This window comes from Triturus cristatus, chromosome 1_2 (genome assembly GCF_964204655.1).
Source record: "Triturus cristatus chromosome 1_2, aTriCri1.1, whole genome shotgun sequence".
In the NCBI taxonomy this organism is placed as follows: domain Eukaryota; kingdom Metazoa; phylum Chordata; class Amphibia; order Caudata; family Salamandridae; genus Triturus; species Triturus cristatus.
The window spans coordinates 46,709,871-46,728,752 of record NC_140580.1 but is presented as its reverse complement, the minus strand read 5'-3'; the positions used below and the strand labels follow the sequence as shown (position 1 = coordinate 46,728,752).

The 18,882-nt window shown below is 45.5% G+C and overlaps 1 protein-coding gene across 1 annotated transcript in view; it reads left to right on the top strand.

Annotated features, from left to right (window-relative positions):
- The window catches only part of PIP4P1 (phosphatidylinositol-4,5-bisphosphate 4-phosphatase 1), a 160,065-nt gene that overhangs the window by 93,634 nt on the left and 47,549 nt on the right, over positions 1-18,882 (top strand). Inside the window, exons 5-6 of the mRNA XM_085600918.1 lie at positions 436-488; positions 647-737. Of these exons, the coding sequence (XP_085457044.1) occupies positions 436-488; positions 647-737 (144 nt within the window). The remainder of the gene's footprint in view (positions 1-435; positions 489-646; positions 738-18,882) is intronic.

Sequence of the window (18,882 nt, the reverse complement as noted above, 5' to 3'; positions counted from 1 at the left end):
ACTGCTGTTCCTGCAAATGTCTAATATCAGTCCTCTGTTGGAATACAAGAGGTTATTTTGCTTTGTAGCAATGTGTAATACACTGGTGTCACCTGTGTTGTTTTATGAGACCATCTTTAAGGTTGATAGCTAGCCTACATTTAATTGTCACACTGGAAAATTATATTTCGAACTGCAACTTACCATGGGACCTGCTCTACCAGGAGAGGCGTCCTTCTAAATATAGTAATACAATTGTGCAAATGTATACAACATTGAGTGTTGTTCATTTATCTTCTTTCTCACTCTTTCTCCTCTTTTATTCTGGCTTCTTTTCTCTTCTTAATTCTGCCCTTTCCTCTAATTCTTGCAACTATCTCCTTTCTTGGTTCCATGATCCCTTGTCCTCTTTTTCATCTCTCTTCTCTCATGCTTTTTTTCTCTTCCTTTTCTTAGTGGACAGAGTTTACTGACCGGACACTGGCCCGATGCCCGCACTGCAGGAAAGTGTAAGTGTCTCCTCTTAGCACCTTTCTCTGGAGTGGTAAAACGGGTGAAGAATAATATGGAATGTCTGGTCAAAAGAGGGGCAGTAGAGTGCAGAGATGGGGAGTGGAGGGACACCTTATGTTCTTTCCCTCCTCCTCATGCCTCTCATTGGTTTCAGGTCCTCCATCGGACGGCGCTATCCTCGAAAGAGGTGCCTCTGCTGCTTTCTTATCGGCCTCGTCATCGCATTCACTACAGCTGGCCTTGTGGTGAGTACTGAATATAATCTAATTTTCCTCAAGGACAATGTCCTGGCCATCACCTGCCTGTGTTTTACTGCAGCTCCCATATGATTGTAATTTGTATTTCCTACCTCCTCTCACTAATACATACCCTCGTAGTATACCATAATTTGCTCTCTTTGAACCTTCCTTTCACTGCAGGTGGCCTTAAGTTTGTTTTCTGTACAATCTTGCTTTTTTTTTTTTGTCAAATTCCATCCTGCCCCCCCAGTTCATTGTAAGCACAGTAGGTTCTATTCTTCCTCCTCTCAGTCATTGTGGTAAGTGCCATGTTAACTCTTTCACCTTATTCTTTTTGCTACAGCCATCATTGAAGGTGTAATGTAATTGGTAGCCTTTAGCCTCGAAGATCAGATTTTTCCGTTTGTTGTGAGTGATTTTAATGGTGTGTTTGGACCTCCGGTTTCGTCTGCCCTGCCCAAGCAGAATGGGGCTCTGCTCCTATTACCCTTTAGACAGATGTAACTATTCCATTCTTTTCAAAGTTATGTCCTCAAGATATCTTCAGACTGTCAGGGTAAGGAAAACACCATCTCCTCTTTGCAGGAAAGACTGACAGCAAGTTTAAACCACCACCTTGCCTATCTCTCTCCTGCCAAATCTTGCATTATGTCTGCCACTTTCATCAAGGTTAAATGTTTCTCTTTTCTACTGCTTACTGCTCTTTTGGGTAAAGAGAACAGGTGCTTATCCTAGAGCAGCTTTTGGCTATGGGGCCATATCCTTTGTTAATGGAGTTTCGGGTTATTTATTACTAGTGCCCCAGAGCCATAAATACTGTTGCTCTGCAGGTGTTAAACCATGACCCCCTTTGTGTATTTGCCTGTTCATTATCCTGGCTTACTGAAAGAGCTGGTCAAAAGTTGAGACCCAGATACAGAAAAATAGTAACCATTCACAATAAATGTAATTGGGGGGCTGTTAGCAGGATTTCTACACGCCTGATCCCTGCCGCCAACCTGCCGCCTACCTGCTTGGCTAGTGATCCGTGGGGCGTCCTGGTCCTCTGCTGTGTTCCGCGTCTCCCTCCCGCCGTCGCACGCCATCGCGACCGCTGTGTGGGGGGAGCGCTTGACGGGACCACAACACCCAGGGTCCCCAGCGAAACGGAAGCGGAACCGGAGCTGTTTGCATGCCCGGAGGCGCTACTTAATTGACCCTGCCCTCGGCAGAGCGGGGGCTGTTAGCAGGATTTCTACACGCCTGATCCCTGCCGCCAACCTCCCGCCTACCTGCTTGGCTAGTGATCCGTGGGGCGTCCTGGTCCTCTGCTGTGTTCCGCGTCTCCCTCCCGCCGTCGCACGCCATCGCGACCGCTGTGTGGGGGGAGCGCTTGACGGGACCACAACACCCAGGGTCCCCAGCGAAACGGAAGCGGAACCGGAGCTGTTTGCGTGCCCGGAGGCGCTACTTAATTGACCCTGCCCTCGGCAGAGCGGGGGCTGTTAGCAGGATTTCTACACGCCTGATCCCTGCCGCCAACCTGCCGCCTACCTGCTTGTCTAGTGATCCGTGGGGCGTCCTGGTCCTCTGCTGTGTTCCGCGTCTCCCTCCCGCCGTCGCACGCCATCGCGACCGCTGTGTGGGGGGAGCGCTTGACGGGACCACAACACCCAGGGTCCCCAGCGAAACGGAAGCGGAACCGGAGCTGTTTGCGTGCCCGGAGGCGCTACTTAATTGACCCTGCCCCCCGCGTCGCGGGACCGCGCGCGGGCTAAGCCCGGGCAAAGGGCGGGCCCTCTGAGGCCCTCCGAGGTCATCAGTGGTCGGGCGGGCCACCCCACCGAGCCGAGAAGTCAGGTGAGAGAGGCGATATGTCTATTAGAGGGAAACGCCCCGCCAGTGTAACTGGTAAACAGACAGCGACCCACCCTACTCCATCGATATCCCTAGAAAGTATGTTGGACAATGCTTTTAATATGGTTGCCAATGAGATCGCGAGCACAGAGAGACGGATGTCACTGGAGCTCCTAAGGGCACACTCTGAACCCCGGGACTCAAGTACTGAATATATTGTACCTTTATCCCCAATTGTTACAATTACTAAACCCAATGTCTCTCATTTACCACCAACAACCCTTGGGGGGGGGGGGGTAGTGACACTATTATCCTGGACTCCCAGCTTGATGCTACTGAATATATCCCCATTCCTCTTGTATCCCCGAAAAGCAAACCCGCCGGAGGAAAAAGAAAAAGAGGCCCTCCTAAAACATTAACCAACAAAAGGAAACAAGCTATATGCAACAAGGGCCAACCCACACCACAGAGCATGTGGACCAGAGGAAAGCAAAAAACAACAGGGGGTAGCAGTGTTACGCCCGAACAACCGCAACTTGTTGAAGGACCCTTGGACATCACCCCTCCAAGTAGTGGTCATAATTGCATATGCACACAGACCGACTTTGTCAGTGAAAGCACTACACTAAAGAAGTCCAATCTGAATTTCATGGAAACCATTGTGGACACCATTTTTAAACGGTTAGAATGTCAAATGACCAAACAGTTTAATAATATTTTTAAAAGATTAGACCGAATTGAAACTCTGATAAAAAATGAAGATGTCAAAAGGAAGGGGGCTATTAGCCTTGATTTAATAAGGGGAGAGCGTCTTTTGAAAGAGCTAGAAGTCGCTAACGGGCATTGTGAGTGAAGGGCCTAATGCTTCCAGCGGCGCAACTACCTCGACTACCTCGAATACCGTATCTAAAGGTGTGAATGAAGGGAGAAACTGTATTGTAAAAACCACCCAGCATACCTTGACAGGAACAACGGAACCAGCACGCTCTATTAGAACAGTTACTAATATGTTAAATGATGCCCCAATACCGATTGTTAGAAGAGGGGTGGCACCTACTAGTACTGGATCAGATAAGGGCCAAATTAGTGATACACGTCAAATAATACATCCAGGGTCTGCTCTCCACTTGCCCCCTGACGCCTGCCCTTGTGTAATAATTCTGGCAGGCGTACCTCAGCTAAAGGAGGGACAGAGTGAGTCATGGATGCAGCTAAACAACAAGTGTATAGATTGGCTATCCAAACACAAAGGGGTCGGCCCTAACATCATGAGAGAAATTTTGACTGTTCGACGGGTGAGTTGGGTTGGACCACTATCTAAGAATATAGAAGGGGACTGTATTGTTATTAATTTTAGAAATCCCTCTACAGTCAAATTTATTCTTGGTAGTATTAACACGCGTTTTTCCCCCTCCACTGCCATAACCTCTCTGCCATTGGGCTATTTTTATAGACCCCATTTCAGACCATCTAGCCCTGTTTTATCACATCTTCCTCTGCACAATAGGCTCAGTACACTGTCTGACCTGGGTACTCTGGACTGACCACCAACTACCTTCCCTGACTCTGTTAGTAGGAATCATTTTAATACATCTGGCCCTCTGGGGGATCTAATTATAGATCCAATCACAGTGACTGATAATGATGCTAAGACGACCAAGGGCAAGAATTATGTTTCTACCATGGTAACATCGACCGATAATTTGACCATCCTAAGCTGGAACATAGCAGGTCTTAATACCAAAGTAACGAACGGGGATTGGGTAGACTGGGTTTCCAAATTTGACATCTTGATGTTTCAAGAAACTTGGTGTACTACTTCCCTACTCTTTGATGGATACAGTTGTTTTAACCAAATTGCACCAATACCAGCCCTGGGTAGACCCAGTCGGGGATTATCCATCTGGGTCAAAATTAGTGCAGACGTTAAAGTTGAACAACTGGATACATATGACAGGAGCTTTCAGGCATTGCTTTACATTGGTAGAGTAAGAATATGTTTAATACATTTTTATAATAATGATTTTAAAACACATCCTAACATGAATTTTATCAAATTGTTTAATTTTATTGATGACATTACAGAAGGACAAAAGTGTGGTAGACTTGATGGGATATGTTTAGGAGGAGATTTTAATGCACACATTCATCGTCAAACCCCTCCTTGTAAAAGAGGTGAAGAACTGTCTAACCACCTGGCTACAAGGGACCTAATTAATGTCATGGAAAAGGCAAATACTATTGAAAATAAATGCCCCGAGGTGACCTATGTTGGACATGGGAGTGCATCTACAATTGATTATGTATTCATAACCTCCCCACTGGTGGATCTTTTATTAGAGGCCACAGTCGCCAGGATTGCATATAGCGACCACTACCCGATTATATCTAGTTTTAAATCTCTTAATAAAAAAGGGAAACGGACAGAAATAGGGGCTAAAAACCTAGTCACGTCGACAGACAAACTCAGGGTGGTCTGGAAGGGGATTGACAATAAGGGGGTGTTAGCCCGTGTTATAAAGTCCAACCCCCAATCAGTATTTATCTGTCTATCCTCCGACTGCCCTGGACACACAATCGTGGAAGCATTTTCGGAGCTGTGTAAGACCATAAAAAAGGAGATATCTAAGCCAGCTCTAACTAATATTAATTCTAAGTCTAGATGGTTCGACAACTCCTGCTCTAAAGCAAATAGAGAATTAAGAACTGCTCTAAAAGCTGACCCACCTGATCAGTTATTGGTCAGGTCTTTGAGGTCTAGTTATAAACGCACACTAAAAATACGATCCGATGAGCTTTTAAAAACCCATTGGGAATCCCTTGTACGTACAGCAGCAACGAAAGATGCTGCCAGGTTTTGGAGCGAGGTGAAGAACCTGAAATCGTTTGGCTCCAATATTACCCCTATAAACTGTAGTATACTAGGGGATGTATGGGTGGAGCATTTTACAAACACCTACATGGCACCGTCCCCTTCCGTGGTAAATTCCCTAACTTTTAAGTTTCCGAATATCTCTATAACGGAGGTGGAGGACGCAATTTCTCAAAGCGCAGGCAACAAAGCGCCAGGGCCCGATGGATTATCCATTGATTAAATAAAATCGGAGCCTGACTTTTGGTCCCCATTATTATGTAATGTTTTTAATAATTTATCCATTACTTCATTGCCCGATTCCTGGTCCAACAGCATTATCGTACCTATCTTCAAAAAAGGCAATAGACTTGACCCAGGCAGTTATCGCCCAATATCATTAATTGATAACACATTGAAGATTTTGGGCAGGGTCATTTTTAATAAGATTAGCACTTGGGCCGAAGAAAACAAAATTCTACACCCATGTCAGTTAGGTTTTAGAAGCAACGTAGGGACGGTGGAGCAGTGCCTAAACTTAAATCTAGTTTTAGATGAATACACCATCGCTAAAAAATCCCCACTTTATTTGGGTTTTATGGATTTAAGTTCTGCTTTTGATTTTGTTAACCGTTCCCGATTATGGACAGCCTTACTGAGATATGGCTTGGAGGAACCGTTGGTTCATTTTTTGGCCCACTTACACAGTGACTTAAAAGCCTGTGTTCGTATTAACAACGATGGAGAGGTTTCGGACCAGATTTTAATTGGCAGGGGAGTAAGACAAGGCTGTGTCCTGGCTCCCCTGCTTTTTATTTTATATATAAATGAACTAAGCACATCTTTGGGTAAACTAACTACCGATGTTCCGCTCGTCAATGGCAACCCCCTACCTGCACTTCTTTATGCCGACGATGCGGTACTTATAGGTCGTACACCCAATGCACTGCGCACTTTAATCTCAGGTTTTGTCTCTTATATGGCTGATCTCGACTTATGTACAAATTTTAAAAAATCTTACATAATGTCCTGCGGGCCAAAGAAACATAAAATTCGCCATAATATGTCAGGGAATAACGTTTTAAATAGTACTTGTACTTTCCCTTATTTAGGCTTGTTATTTTCTGACTTTGGATCCTGGCAACCTCATGTTGCCAGAGGGAGGAATAAACTGGGAAAAGCCATTAATTCTATAATTACTTTACGCCAACCAAAGCATGCTGAGGTCATTCTACCCCTTCTACAAATTTACAAGACCCAGTGTGTTCCTACGGTGCCGAGGTATGGGGATACTCGAATTGCACCAATATTCAGATAGAAGAAAACAAATTCTGTAGGAAGGTCTTGGGGGGGGGGGGTTTATCTCGGCACCCTCTTATGTGTGCCATAGAGAACTGAATCTCCCCTATATAGAGGATTTCATAAAATCAAGACCCGCTTTGTTCTGGTTAAAAATTTGGCGTAACCCCGCTGCCTCGCTGACCCGTGATATTATTTTAGACTGCCTAAAAAGTGAGCGGGCTAACCATATTCCCTGGCTTAATGCGGTACAAAAGAGTTTAGCTAGCGTAGAAATGGGGCACCTTTTTCTAGCACCTGAAACAATTGACCCTTCGCATAAGAACATAGTAAGAAGGGCCTTATTTGACTCGTACCGAGCGAACCGAGAAAATATTGAACTACTAAAGCCAGCAATCCGCAGGTATATCCCCATTCAAGAACCCTGTGCTAGGTCACATAATATGCCCCAAGGTTACTTGCGCAAGAATTTGGGCAGATGGAACAGGAGCCTTCTATTTAGGTTTAGGGACGGAAGTGTGGTAAATTTACTTTGTTTCCCCTTGGGTTATATCCACAATTTGGGAAATTTAGATTGTCCATGTAACAAAGGGGGAAAACAAAGTCTACTGCATTTTACACTGTTCTGTGGCTTCTACGCAAAATACACTAAACATTTCCTAATTCCCTATTTTAAAGATAGCGCTCTGATGGATTTTAACGAGGCTTTTAGAGCCTTACTGATGCTAAGCACAGATGATGTAATTTTTAGAGTTAGCCATTTCCTACAAATTGCCGTTCGTTCTCGCGCATCTATGAACACGGCTTGATAGGCTGCTTACCATCCTACACCTTCTGCATATTGCACTTTTTACACAAAATGAGCGTACAAACTATAATGAACCTGGCCCGATAGTTTGCACCACTATTTGCACATTGCATCTTTGCACAACGGGGGTTATCTTAGATGTGCTTTGACTAATTGGATCAGTTTTTATCTTTCATTGGGATGATTTTTATGCCTTATATATATTTATATGGATGTATTTTATGGAGTTATTGATTTTATTCTTTTTATCTCTTGATGTTGAACAAAATGGCCTGTCAGCTCTTGATGTATCTGCACATTTGTCATTTGCACTCATTTGGCCGCTTCATATATACTTCAGATATTTTTGATGTAATTTGTATGTACTTTTATGGATGTTTTCAATATATCCGAATAAAGATCATTTGACTTTGACTTTTGAAATGTAATTGTTCTTTCAGAGCCCTGCTTAAAAAAAAAAAAAGAATTGGTGGGTAGTCAAAAAAGCTTTCTCCAAATAAACTCATTAGGTTCAAGCACCTTCTGGTGCCAGGATACAAACCCAACAGTTTGCAAATGCTTAAACGCAACTACACTATCACTGTGCAATCGATTACATGGCCTGAGTTAGCCTATGGCCAGGGGTATGTAGGGTGGGCAGATTTCTGGATATGCAGGTCTACATTTTTGACTAACCAAGCTGGACTCTTGCAACAAATGTTTCTCTGGCTGCCTTATATTTTCACTAGTTCCCTGCATGCTGTTGGCTTGCAACAAAAATCTTAGCAGGTTGTGGCCCCTTTGTGTTTTGTAGCAGCAAATCCCTAAAATATCTCCTAAAATTCCACCATAGACAGCAAAGAGGGACTGCTGTTGCTTTCAGAGTGTTACAAGATGATGTCCTTTAAAGTGAGCTCCAGTGTCACAACAATCATTTTGCAGTAGTTGTCACTAAAGCCTGGTTCGCAAATTTCAGGGCCTTTATCTCTAAACTGGTTATTCGCAGTAGTCTGGTTTTGGAGCTCCTGTGTATTAAGGGGCACCCATCAGTCTTAAGCAGACACCACACTGGCAAAGGCACCCAATTTTAGGGTTTGTGTGACGCTAAGCTCTGCTACTACTAGTCTGCTGGTCATAGGTTGCAGTTTCAGGTGTGCCTTAGCCATTGTTTCCAGGCCTTTAGCAGTTCTCTCCCTGCAGGGCAATGTAGTCTGTCAGGTCATGCAGCAACTTTGGCGTTCCTCAGGTTCCTAGACTTGGTAGGGCCGGTTAACTACATATTACTGATCAAAGCACAAAATAGTCTCTCCGCTGATGTTGTCCTGGAAGCTAATATGAGTATGAAGTACTGGATTCCTCTGGCCAGCCAGTTCTTATCTTCACATAGAGGCACTAAGAGAGAGTTTTTTTGCTCACTCATCCTGGACTTTCAGTACTGGAGGGGTAGTTTATTGAGAGGAAACAAGAAAGGTGTTCAGTGGGATGTCCCAACCAATATATCCCTTTCACAGAGCAAGCCACTTCGCGGTTACTTAGATGTTGCTGAGCAGAAGTCTGGCAAGCTGTGGTTTACATATTTCTGCCAAACAGATTGTGTTTCAGAGGTACATCGTCCTACAACACTGCCTCAACATTGTATCCTACGCCGACGACACCCAGCTCATCCTCCCCCTCACCAAAGACCCCACCACCGTAAAACTCAACTTCCAGAGAGGATTGCAAGAAGTGGTAGTCTGGATGACCAACAGCTGCTTAAAACTCAACGCAGAGAAAACAGAGGTCCTCGTCCTCAGAAGAACCCCTTCTGCCTCTCCTGGTGGCCCACCGGCCTCGGAAGCCCACCTATCCCCTCAGACCAAGCCAAGAACCTCGGCATCATACTCGACTCATCATGAACCGACAGGTCAACGCCGTCACCTCCAGCTGTTTCAACACCCTCCGCATCCTCCGAAAGACCTTCAAATGGATCCCCCGCACTCATCACCAGCAGGCTCGACTATGGCAATGCACGCTACGCCGGCAAGTCCCTGCTCTGCAAACTGCAAACAATACAGAACACCGCTGCTAGACTCGTCCGCAGCATCCCCTGCACGAACACATCAGCCAACGCCACTGGCTCCTCGTGGAGAAGAGTCACCTTCAAGATCCTCACTCATGCCTACAAGTGCCTGCACAACAGCGGACCCAAATACCTCAATGACAGAGTAAACTTCCACGTACCCAACAGAAACCTGCGATCCTCCAACCTCGCACTGGCTGAAATCCCACTGATCCGCAGAACCAGATCAGGTGCAAGATCGTTCTCTCACATCGCAGCCAAGACCTGGAACGAGCTACCGGTAGACATCAGATGCGCCTCCTCCCTGGACACCTTCAGGAAGACCCTCAAGACCTGGCTCTTTGACTGAACGGAGCAGCACCAATACCGCCCCCCCTTCCCAGCGCCTTGAGACCCTCATGGGTGAGTAGCGCGCTTTACTATGCCCTGATTGATTGATTGATTGATTTTGCCTGACCAAAGGAAGAAGGAAGTTAGGCTGGTTTTCCCAATGTGTAGGTAACCTCTATCTTGTGTTACAGTTAGTGTTCTGTAGATGACTCTGTTAATAACTTTCAAACACACAACACAGTAAATATACAGATAGGACAAAGTCAGCTCTATAGGAGCACAGCCTGAGGGAGGCTGACTGGATTTTTACAGACAGGCTCAGGAAACCTCACTCCTAGCGATAAAGTGATTGGACCCGTCTCTTATCAACCAAATCTCCATTACCACTTGTTCACCACCCACTTGGCTGCTCATGGATCAGTAGCCACACTCCATTATTGGTTGGTGGAGATTTTGGACGCAAAAAAATCACACATTTCTCCTAGTCTTCTTAGGAGCAATAAAATGCATGTATTTCTTCCACAGATGGGGGGGCTTCTTCATCCACAACATGCAAAATTTCACAGCTGTACACACACAGTAGTGCTTTTCATCTGCACAGAAATTCTATTAGACCGCATTACTTCACTTTTGTCAAGTTGAGAGACAACAGTCTTAGCAGGGTTCATGCTCCAAATGTAAGAATACAGATAAATGAATGCTTAATCTTTAAATTCCCTCCAGCGTGTTAAATTCATTAATAGCTTCTCCTGTGATCTTGCATGTCACCCCATACCACCAAGTACCACACACACTGTGAGAAAACAATCAAAATAATCGCCACAATTTTAGTAAGGGGAAATTTATGGGAGGAACTCTTACCAATTACAAAAATCATGTTTCAGTTACAGCTGAAAAGTGTAAAGTGGCAGCATCCTTCCCAAATACTTCACAGTACAGCTTAAGCTAGACTGTGGTCACAATGACAACTCGGAGGAATCTTCATTGCCACTCTATATACCTTTTTAAGTTTTCTTGTAACAATAGCCCAAAAATCCTTTTTGCCCTGAGGTAAGCACAGTTATGTACCAGCGTGAGTGCAAAGAACAGACTGGCTTGGATCCAGATTCTACCACAAATTACTTTCAGATAATGCATATTGATTGGGCAAGCATGCTTTATGTAACTTTTATTTTATTTCGGCAAAAATTAACCTTGTGATTTCGAATTCAGAGTGAGAATAAAAGCTTGTGAATTATCTTGCATATTCATCCAAAGCCAATGAGCTTCTTTAAAATATCATACTTTACGAATATATAACTTGAGCTATAAATTAACTAACAAAGAATAATAAAACATTGCTATACTCTAAATGATCATACATGAAATAGCACATAGCTGACTGTACAAATGTACATTATGAGGAACGCTAAGGACAGAAATAAGGCGAAACATACAACATACACACGGTTTAGAAAGATCAATGAGGCTTGCATTGAAAAGGTTACAGCTGCCATTCCCACCATCACCAAAGCTTCTCTTGTTTTGACAATCCTAATCCGACATAAGGCAGATGTGGCATGCAAGTTCTTGGATTAATTGTCTCCAGCGAAGAAGGAAGAATTTAAAACATTGGTCAAATGAGGGGACTGTGGTTGGCACAGTTTGATTGATGTTGACTGAGTAAAATTGGAGGGAAAACTTGTATCATAATAGGCATCCGCTAAAATCTGAGACTACCTTGCGCTGAAATGAGCATAGGGATGTTATTTGTGGTAGGTGATATGATTTATACACAATCGATAAAAATAAATTTAAAAAAAGAAAGCGGCTGTGGTCCTGAAGGAAGGCAGTAATATAAATGCCTGCTGACCTACTTAAGATAGTGTGCAGGCAATTGAGGAAATCGTGCTGTCTTTAGAAGACCAGTTTCATTGAGAGCCACTAACTAGATTCATCCCAGAACTCCAAACAAATGTGTTGCTTATGCTGTGGGAAGGCAAAGTGCTTTTGGACCAAAGATCAACAAAGTCCTACAAGCGATCGACACATACAGAGATAGCAAAATTGATAGATATCTTAGGCAACAAGTGAATTGCTCATTCAAGAACACGAGAAGCAGCCCAGACATGGGGAGAGTACGGTCATTTAATCATGTTTTCCCAAATATAAACTCGGGCAATCTTTCACAACAAATGTAAAGAGAGATTGTTCTGATGAAAACGCATACAGTCATTTTGCACTCATATTTTGTGGGGAGTGGTGAAGAGACTCTTCCGCCCTGGCTACGCTTGGAGAAAATCCACCTTAAATGATGGAGCTCCTAACCGTGTTCATAGCGGTAAAAGAACTACCAAGGGGTGGATAACTTAAATGTAGTAGATAGTCGTAGGGAAAAGAAAAAAACAGAGGTTTGAGAATATAAAAAATATATATTTCTAGTTTTAGATTGAAAGGTTCGAAGCAGGTATCTCAATAAGCACCCTTTCCGTATTGGTATACTAAAATGGATAACTCTGTGTTTGCAATAGAGATTTTGTGGCAGCCATAGACTAGCAGTTGCATATGTTCATACTATAGTATACAAAAAAGTGATGGATGGATATATGGAATGCTTAAATTATTCTCAGCCACTAGTAATCATTTGGGCCGCATTCCAGTCTATTGCCATTTAGCACATCATGCCACCTCAGTTTGGACTTAGCCATATTCGGATTACTCTTGCTCCTGCTCCAATTGGCACATTTGAGCCCGAACTACCAGGCGAGTTCCTCCCAGAATCGGAACACAAGCTGCCCAGTACCAATTTAGCCCTCGTTAGAGCACACCAGCTAGGTATAGCGTGGTTCCAGTGACAATGTGCATGGGACCCATTCACAAAAATGTAGAAAATACTTGCTATGTGTGACACACAGATAGCACTATTTGTTCAGGATCCTACAGATCAAACTGAACTCAACCCTTGGAATCTCCACAAAATAATTGGCCTATTTAGCAGGCAGAACACTATATCACGCCACTGCCTTTTGCTTAGGTCCACTCCATATAAAGAACACATACATGCAATCATCTGTCTCTATCTTGGGGACTTGCTCAGGGGGTACAGTCTAAGGAGTGTGAAATTAAATAAAGGCAGGTAATGATGGACATGTTGCAAATGCTATTCGTAACTGTCAACGAGAATGCATCAAGTCAACTTCTATTGCAACACATGGAGTGTTGTTAATGCAGAATTTGACGGCATAGTGGTGGTTTCCCCATCTCAGAAGAGAATACAATCCATCATTCTGAGAAGTTCAGATACAGCACTTAATTCACAGTCACAAAGTAGAACACACTCTGAGGTCCATAGTAATCCTGCATTTCCCTCCATACAACAATAAAGACTAAAATGAGAGCAGTGCAAAGGCAACTGTACTGCTAAAGGCAGCAAGTGTATGGATTTTTGACTTCAATAGTAATGTGTGCCCTCCCGTAGTGGGCAAAGAGAAGAAATCTTAATGTTACGGGAATTAGGTCCACAAGTAAAAACATTCATTAACATATCGCTTCAGTACAGGCCGTATCTTTTTCAGTGCAGATCTGAGTTAGCCATAGGAGGCCATCAGGTAGTGGTGCAGAGTAATCTGCATGTACATGATTTGAAAACCATGACCGAATTGCTAGGCCAGATATCCTTTTGCTAAATATAAAGGGTCTGACAGTCGAAGTGTTGAGAGACATGATGTCTAAGATGTCTTGCATTTGGAAATGAGAAGGGACAACGTGTCTCAGATTATTCTACAAAGCATAGAGGGTCTGGAATTGGTTCATTCAGCATGACCTGCACAATTAAAGTCCCATTTCTTTTTATGAATGGCCTGACCATTTCTTAAATCCTTTTCCTATAGGGAGACCCCTATTACTACTATTGAGCAATCCAAAGAACAACATAAAAAAGAGGGGCCAGAGGGAAAAAGAAGGGGGTCATTTCTCCTTGCCTACCTTCCTGTTTCCCCTCCCCATCTTCCACCTTTTAGTAAAGTAATAAATTGATATTGTCAATCTTATTTCTTGTTTGTTTTCCCGTGACCTCCTCATAAACGTATGCAGTGTCTCACATAATCTCTATATTTTGAAGTATAGCACCAGTCTCTTCTTGTATGTTAGCGAGCATGGTTGCATACATTTTATGGTGCCATTCTTTATAATCACTAAAGTATGCAACAAAGTGATGGATGGAATGCTTGAATTAATCTCGGGCCACTAACAATTACTCGGGCCAAATTCCAGCCCATCATTATTTTGTTCACCATGCCACCTCAATTTGGACCCAGCCATTAATTCAAGCATTCTATTCATCACTTTTTTGTATACTGCCCCTTTTTAAAGCCCTATTGGAGAGCTATCTAGATCACGCTGTTCTATGCCGGTGAACTCTACATACCCTTCACTAAAATATGCCCTTTGTATCAGCCATTGACAGTTTGAATATTTACGCCCCTGGGTGGATAGCTACAGCTGACTCTAGCCCAGATTCGTATTCTGTGCCACTGGAGACCGACAATACATCGTGCCTACCCCAGAAGAGAGTTTGACGTACTTCATTAGGGCTGCCCACCATTAACACGTTAGTTATGAAAAACAGTGACCAGTTAGATGTCTTTCTCGAATTTGGGTCTGTCTTATAGTGTATCTGGCAGTATTTAATCTAGAAAACACAAGGCGATAATGGACCGAGTGCTGAAACTTTTCAGACACTCGCCCCCAGTCGCAGATCTCAGTTGAATCCATCATCGTCCTTTAGCTCACTTTGCCACCCCAGTTCAGACCCAGCTATATGCAAATCAGTCTTGACCCTGTGACTCAAGGGAACAGTCCAGCCCGAACTGCCAAGCCAGATCTTCCCTGGACCAGAAACAAGCATCCTGGGACCGGTTTCGGCCTCATCAGCCAGGCTGGCTTGAATATAGTTGCAAAGTGAGCAAGGGACCCACGTCTGGGCATACCCTGCCAACTAATCTAAACATACATGCTAACTAGCAAGCTGGTTGAGCCAATGTTGCTATTTCCACTATAGAACCAAAACCTGCACTACTGTAGGAAGCTAGGTTTCTGTTGCACACTGGGTCCCTGCCAATCAGGTTCCCAGGGCCTATGTTCTTTCCCAAAACTGTACCCTTGTACCCCCAATTGGCAACTCTCTGGCCACATGTAAGTCCTTTGTAAAAGGTACCATGAGTACCAAGGGCACCTTGCCATATTGTGCCACCCTTAGAGGTCCTGTACCTTAACACACACACTGCCATTGCAGGCCGCGTCTTTTGGCACAGAGAAAAGTTTGGTATCAAACTTCTCAGCATAATAAACCCACACTGATGCCAGTGTGGGATTTAATATACCATGCTCTCAGAGGGCATCACACCTCCCCCAGGTCAGGAAGAGCCATCTGAGACAGGCTAGCTTCAAAGGCCTTGCCGTCTTTGTAACGCGCCCCCCTAGCAGGAGCAGGCCCCCTTCCTGTCTCGCCAGTTTTTCATCGGGAAGACAGTCTGGAAAAATTGGAACAGCCTAGAATGGGTGCCACCCTCTGCTAATCCGACCCCTCAGGTGGGGGAGGCGAGGTGAAGCCCACTCTTCAGTGTCCGGCATCTTTCAGATGGCAGGTACTCTCCAATCAGGATTTGTGATTGCGCCCACTCCCCCATCTGGGGCGAGCACACCAAGGGTGTAGTCACCCTAAGGTCAATAGCCCATTGGCTACTGACCTTGAGACCCCTAAAACGCCCCCTAAATACATGATATAGGTGGCAGTCCTGAACCAAGGAAACAGATTCCCGCAACCTATGAAGAATGAGGACCAAAGAAGACGCCCAGGAGAAGAGACTGCAGAAAAGAACTGACTTGGCCCCAGACCTACCGGCCCATCTGCAGTTTCCAGAGATCCTGCGCCAAAAGTCGCCTTGTCCTTCAGCCAGCGACATCCAGAATCCTTGGAAGGACTGACTGCCTTCAACAACGACCGGATCTCCTGTGAACAGCAGCTCTGTTCAAAAGAAACTCCCAAGACAGACTCTGAGCCTGCTGAGGACAAAGAAACCAGACGCCTGTAACCACCACTGCACCGGATGCCTACGGCCTAAATCCGGGTGGCCCACCGGTCCTAGCAAGGTCCCCCAGCGCTCCAGAGCCTGAGTCCGTGGGTTGGTCCCTCCAGGACTCCCCAACGTCGTATGCAGCCTCTGCACGGAACCCTCCACACCCCCTTTCCGTGTGACCCAGTAAGGTAAGATCTGACCTCAAAAGACACCCCTGCATCCAGCCGCCCTTTGCCCTGGAGAAAAGAACTGTAGGTACACCTACTTCCAAAGTCCTCCAACTTACCTGCCCAGCTGTTGGTTGCTCTTGGAAGTCTTCCAAAACCGAGCCTGCAGCCAAAATCCAAAACCGGCAACTCCGATTGAAAACAGGGCACCCAACGCCAAAACGGCACCCTACGCCCAGCCGCACCTGTGCCGCTGTGAGTGTACCTTATTTGCTAAACTGGATTCCCCTTTGCCCTGAGCTTAAGTCCAGGAGCTTTGCTCCCACAACCTTGTGGCTGCTCGTGAGCAGCCACCAACCAGAGGCCCCCTATCCACCATTGGATAACATTGGGCCTCAGCACTCTGCACCCGGCTGCTCTAGTGCCGCTGAGGATGCTTTGAGAGTGCATCCTTGACCCTGGAGAACCCTGCATTTAACCCCAGAAAACCAACTCCCAAAACCAAGTACTTACCCGTAAAATGTAATCTTGTGTTCGAGGCATATGAGCTGCAGATCACACACTTATGATAGTATATCGCCATATGGTGTTGGGCTCTGATGCTTGCAGGTTGTTGTTGTCTTCGGAAGAAGTCTTTGGTCACAAGATAGGTGACTCCTCCCTTGGACTACAGTGCGCATGGGCATCCACTCCATCCTCAGATTGTTTTTTTCCGCCATTGGGTTCGGATGTAACTTTTCCAACTCCGGTTGAAAATCTCAAATACAAGCTTTTCGAAGCGAAACAACTTCTACAACTACATCGAAGCACCTTCACTCGACATCGAATTCATCGGCTCGATTCCGGACGTCGACGCGGGCTGCTGGGCCTATCCACGCCGTGAGGCCTACGGCTCATGGAAAGGACGCGGTTTAAAAAATGCCCCCAGTGTGGAGCAAAATTTCCGCACAGTGACCATCACAAAGTCTGTAACCTGTGCCTATCACCGGAACACGACGAAGCCAGCTGTCCAGCCTGCGCAGCATTTCGATCCAAAAAGACCATTCGGGATCGAAGAGCTCGACGCTATATCATGGCACACAGATCAGTCCCGGAACCATTAAACCTCTTCGATGAGGGTCCCGATGTCCCGGAAGAGGATTCCGAGGAACTTCAAATCATCTCAGAAGCAGACGACTCGGACGACCCCATTACTCTGGGGCAACGCGTGAGTACCACTGCCCCTGCCCCAACCCTCCAAAACCAAAGGCATTGGTCAAGACTTCGCCAGCTGGCCTCAGTCGAGACCGAAAACACCCTTCAGAAGCCCCGCCTCCGGGCTCGGCTCCGAAGAAACCTAAGCATTCCGGTGGCTCGGGCCCGAGTAAGCCGCATCTCGTTGTACCCCCAGCACCGAAGACAAAAGACCTCTCGGAACCGAAATCGGATCCGACACCTTCGGCACCGAAAACATCGAGGCCCATAGATAAACCGGCACCGAAAGTTCCCAAGCCGAAAGACTCAACTTCGGCACCGAAACCTTCAACGGCACCGAAACCACCGGCTAAGGACTATAATACACCTCCTAAAGCCAAAGACTCTACCGATCAACCAAAACCTCGATCGGAACCGAAAATATCGGCGCCAAAATCTGTTCCTGAAGAACAAGAACTTTTCCATCCAGATCCAACAGGAAAAAGGATCTATATTAATCCAAAGACTGGACATGTCACTGCAGTGCCATGTAAGAAACGGAAACTGGACACACCTGCCCCAGTTCCTAATAAAAAGAAGGACTCTGCAACATCACCTATTCCTCCTTCCTCCCCCGTACGACCTTCTACCCCACCCCCTCTGCCTACACCACCCTTACCTCTACCATCTCCATCACATACACCACCTGCACAGGATGATGATGATGACCTAGGGGGAGGGGGTGATCCTTATAATACTAATGATCCGTTCACCGATCCAGATACCGCACCATTGGTTGATTGGGCATACCCTCTACCAAATATACCTGACCCTACACCATATCCCTCCAAACCATCGCCTCCAGATGACCACCTGGGGTTTGGACGACTAGTAAACAGAGCAGCACTTTACCATGGCGTCAGCATGCACTCTGATGCACCCGAGGAAGACTTCCTCTTAGACACTTTTGAACAGTCTCAGAAGTCGGTAGAAATTTTACCTATGCTTAAAGGGGTGATAAAACACGCCACAGAAGTATTTAAAGACCCCGTCCGTGCCAGGGTGCTTAACCCAAGAATTGTGTAATTATAGACCTTCCCCAGAAGATCCTTGTTACATCAAAGGGCAGCTCCCTCTGAATTCTTTGGTCGTTTCCAACGCAAGGAAACGCGCCAACTCCCAAACCACGGGAGATACACCTCCCCCTGACAAAGAATCCAAACTATTAGAAGCCTCGGGCAAACGAGTAGCAGCACAAGCTGCTAATCATTGGCGTATTGCCAACACCCAAGCCCTATTAGCACGCTACGATAGGGCTCACAACGATCAGTTGGAGAATCTGCTACAACACCTGCCAGACCAATACAAGACCCAGGCAAATGACCTTGTACAAGAGGGAAAACTTATCTCAAATGCGTCAATTAAATGTGCACTTGACGCTGCAGACACCGCCTCTCGAGCACTAAACACAAGTGTACTCCTTAGAAGCCAAGCCTGGCTACGCATTTCAGGCTTTAAGCCAGAAGTACAAAGTACCATACTTAGCCAACCTTTTAACCAAGAACAGCTGTTTGGGCCAGCAGTTGACACTGC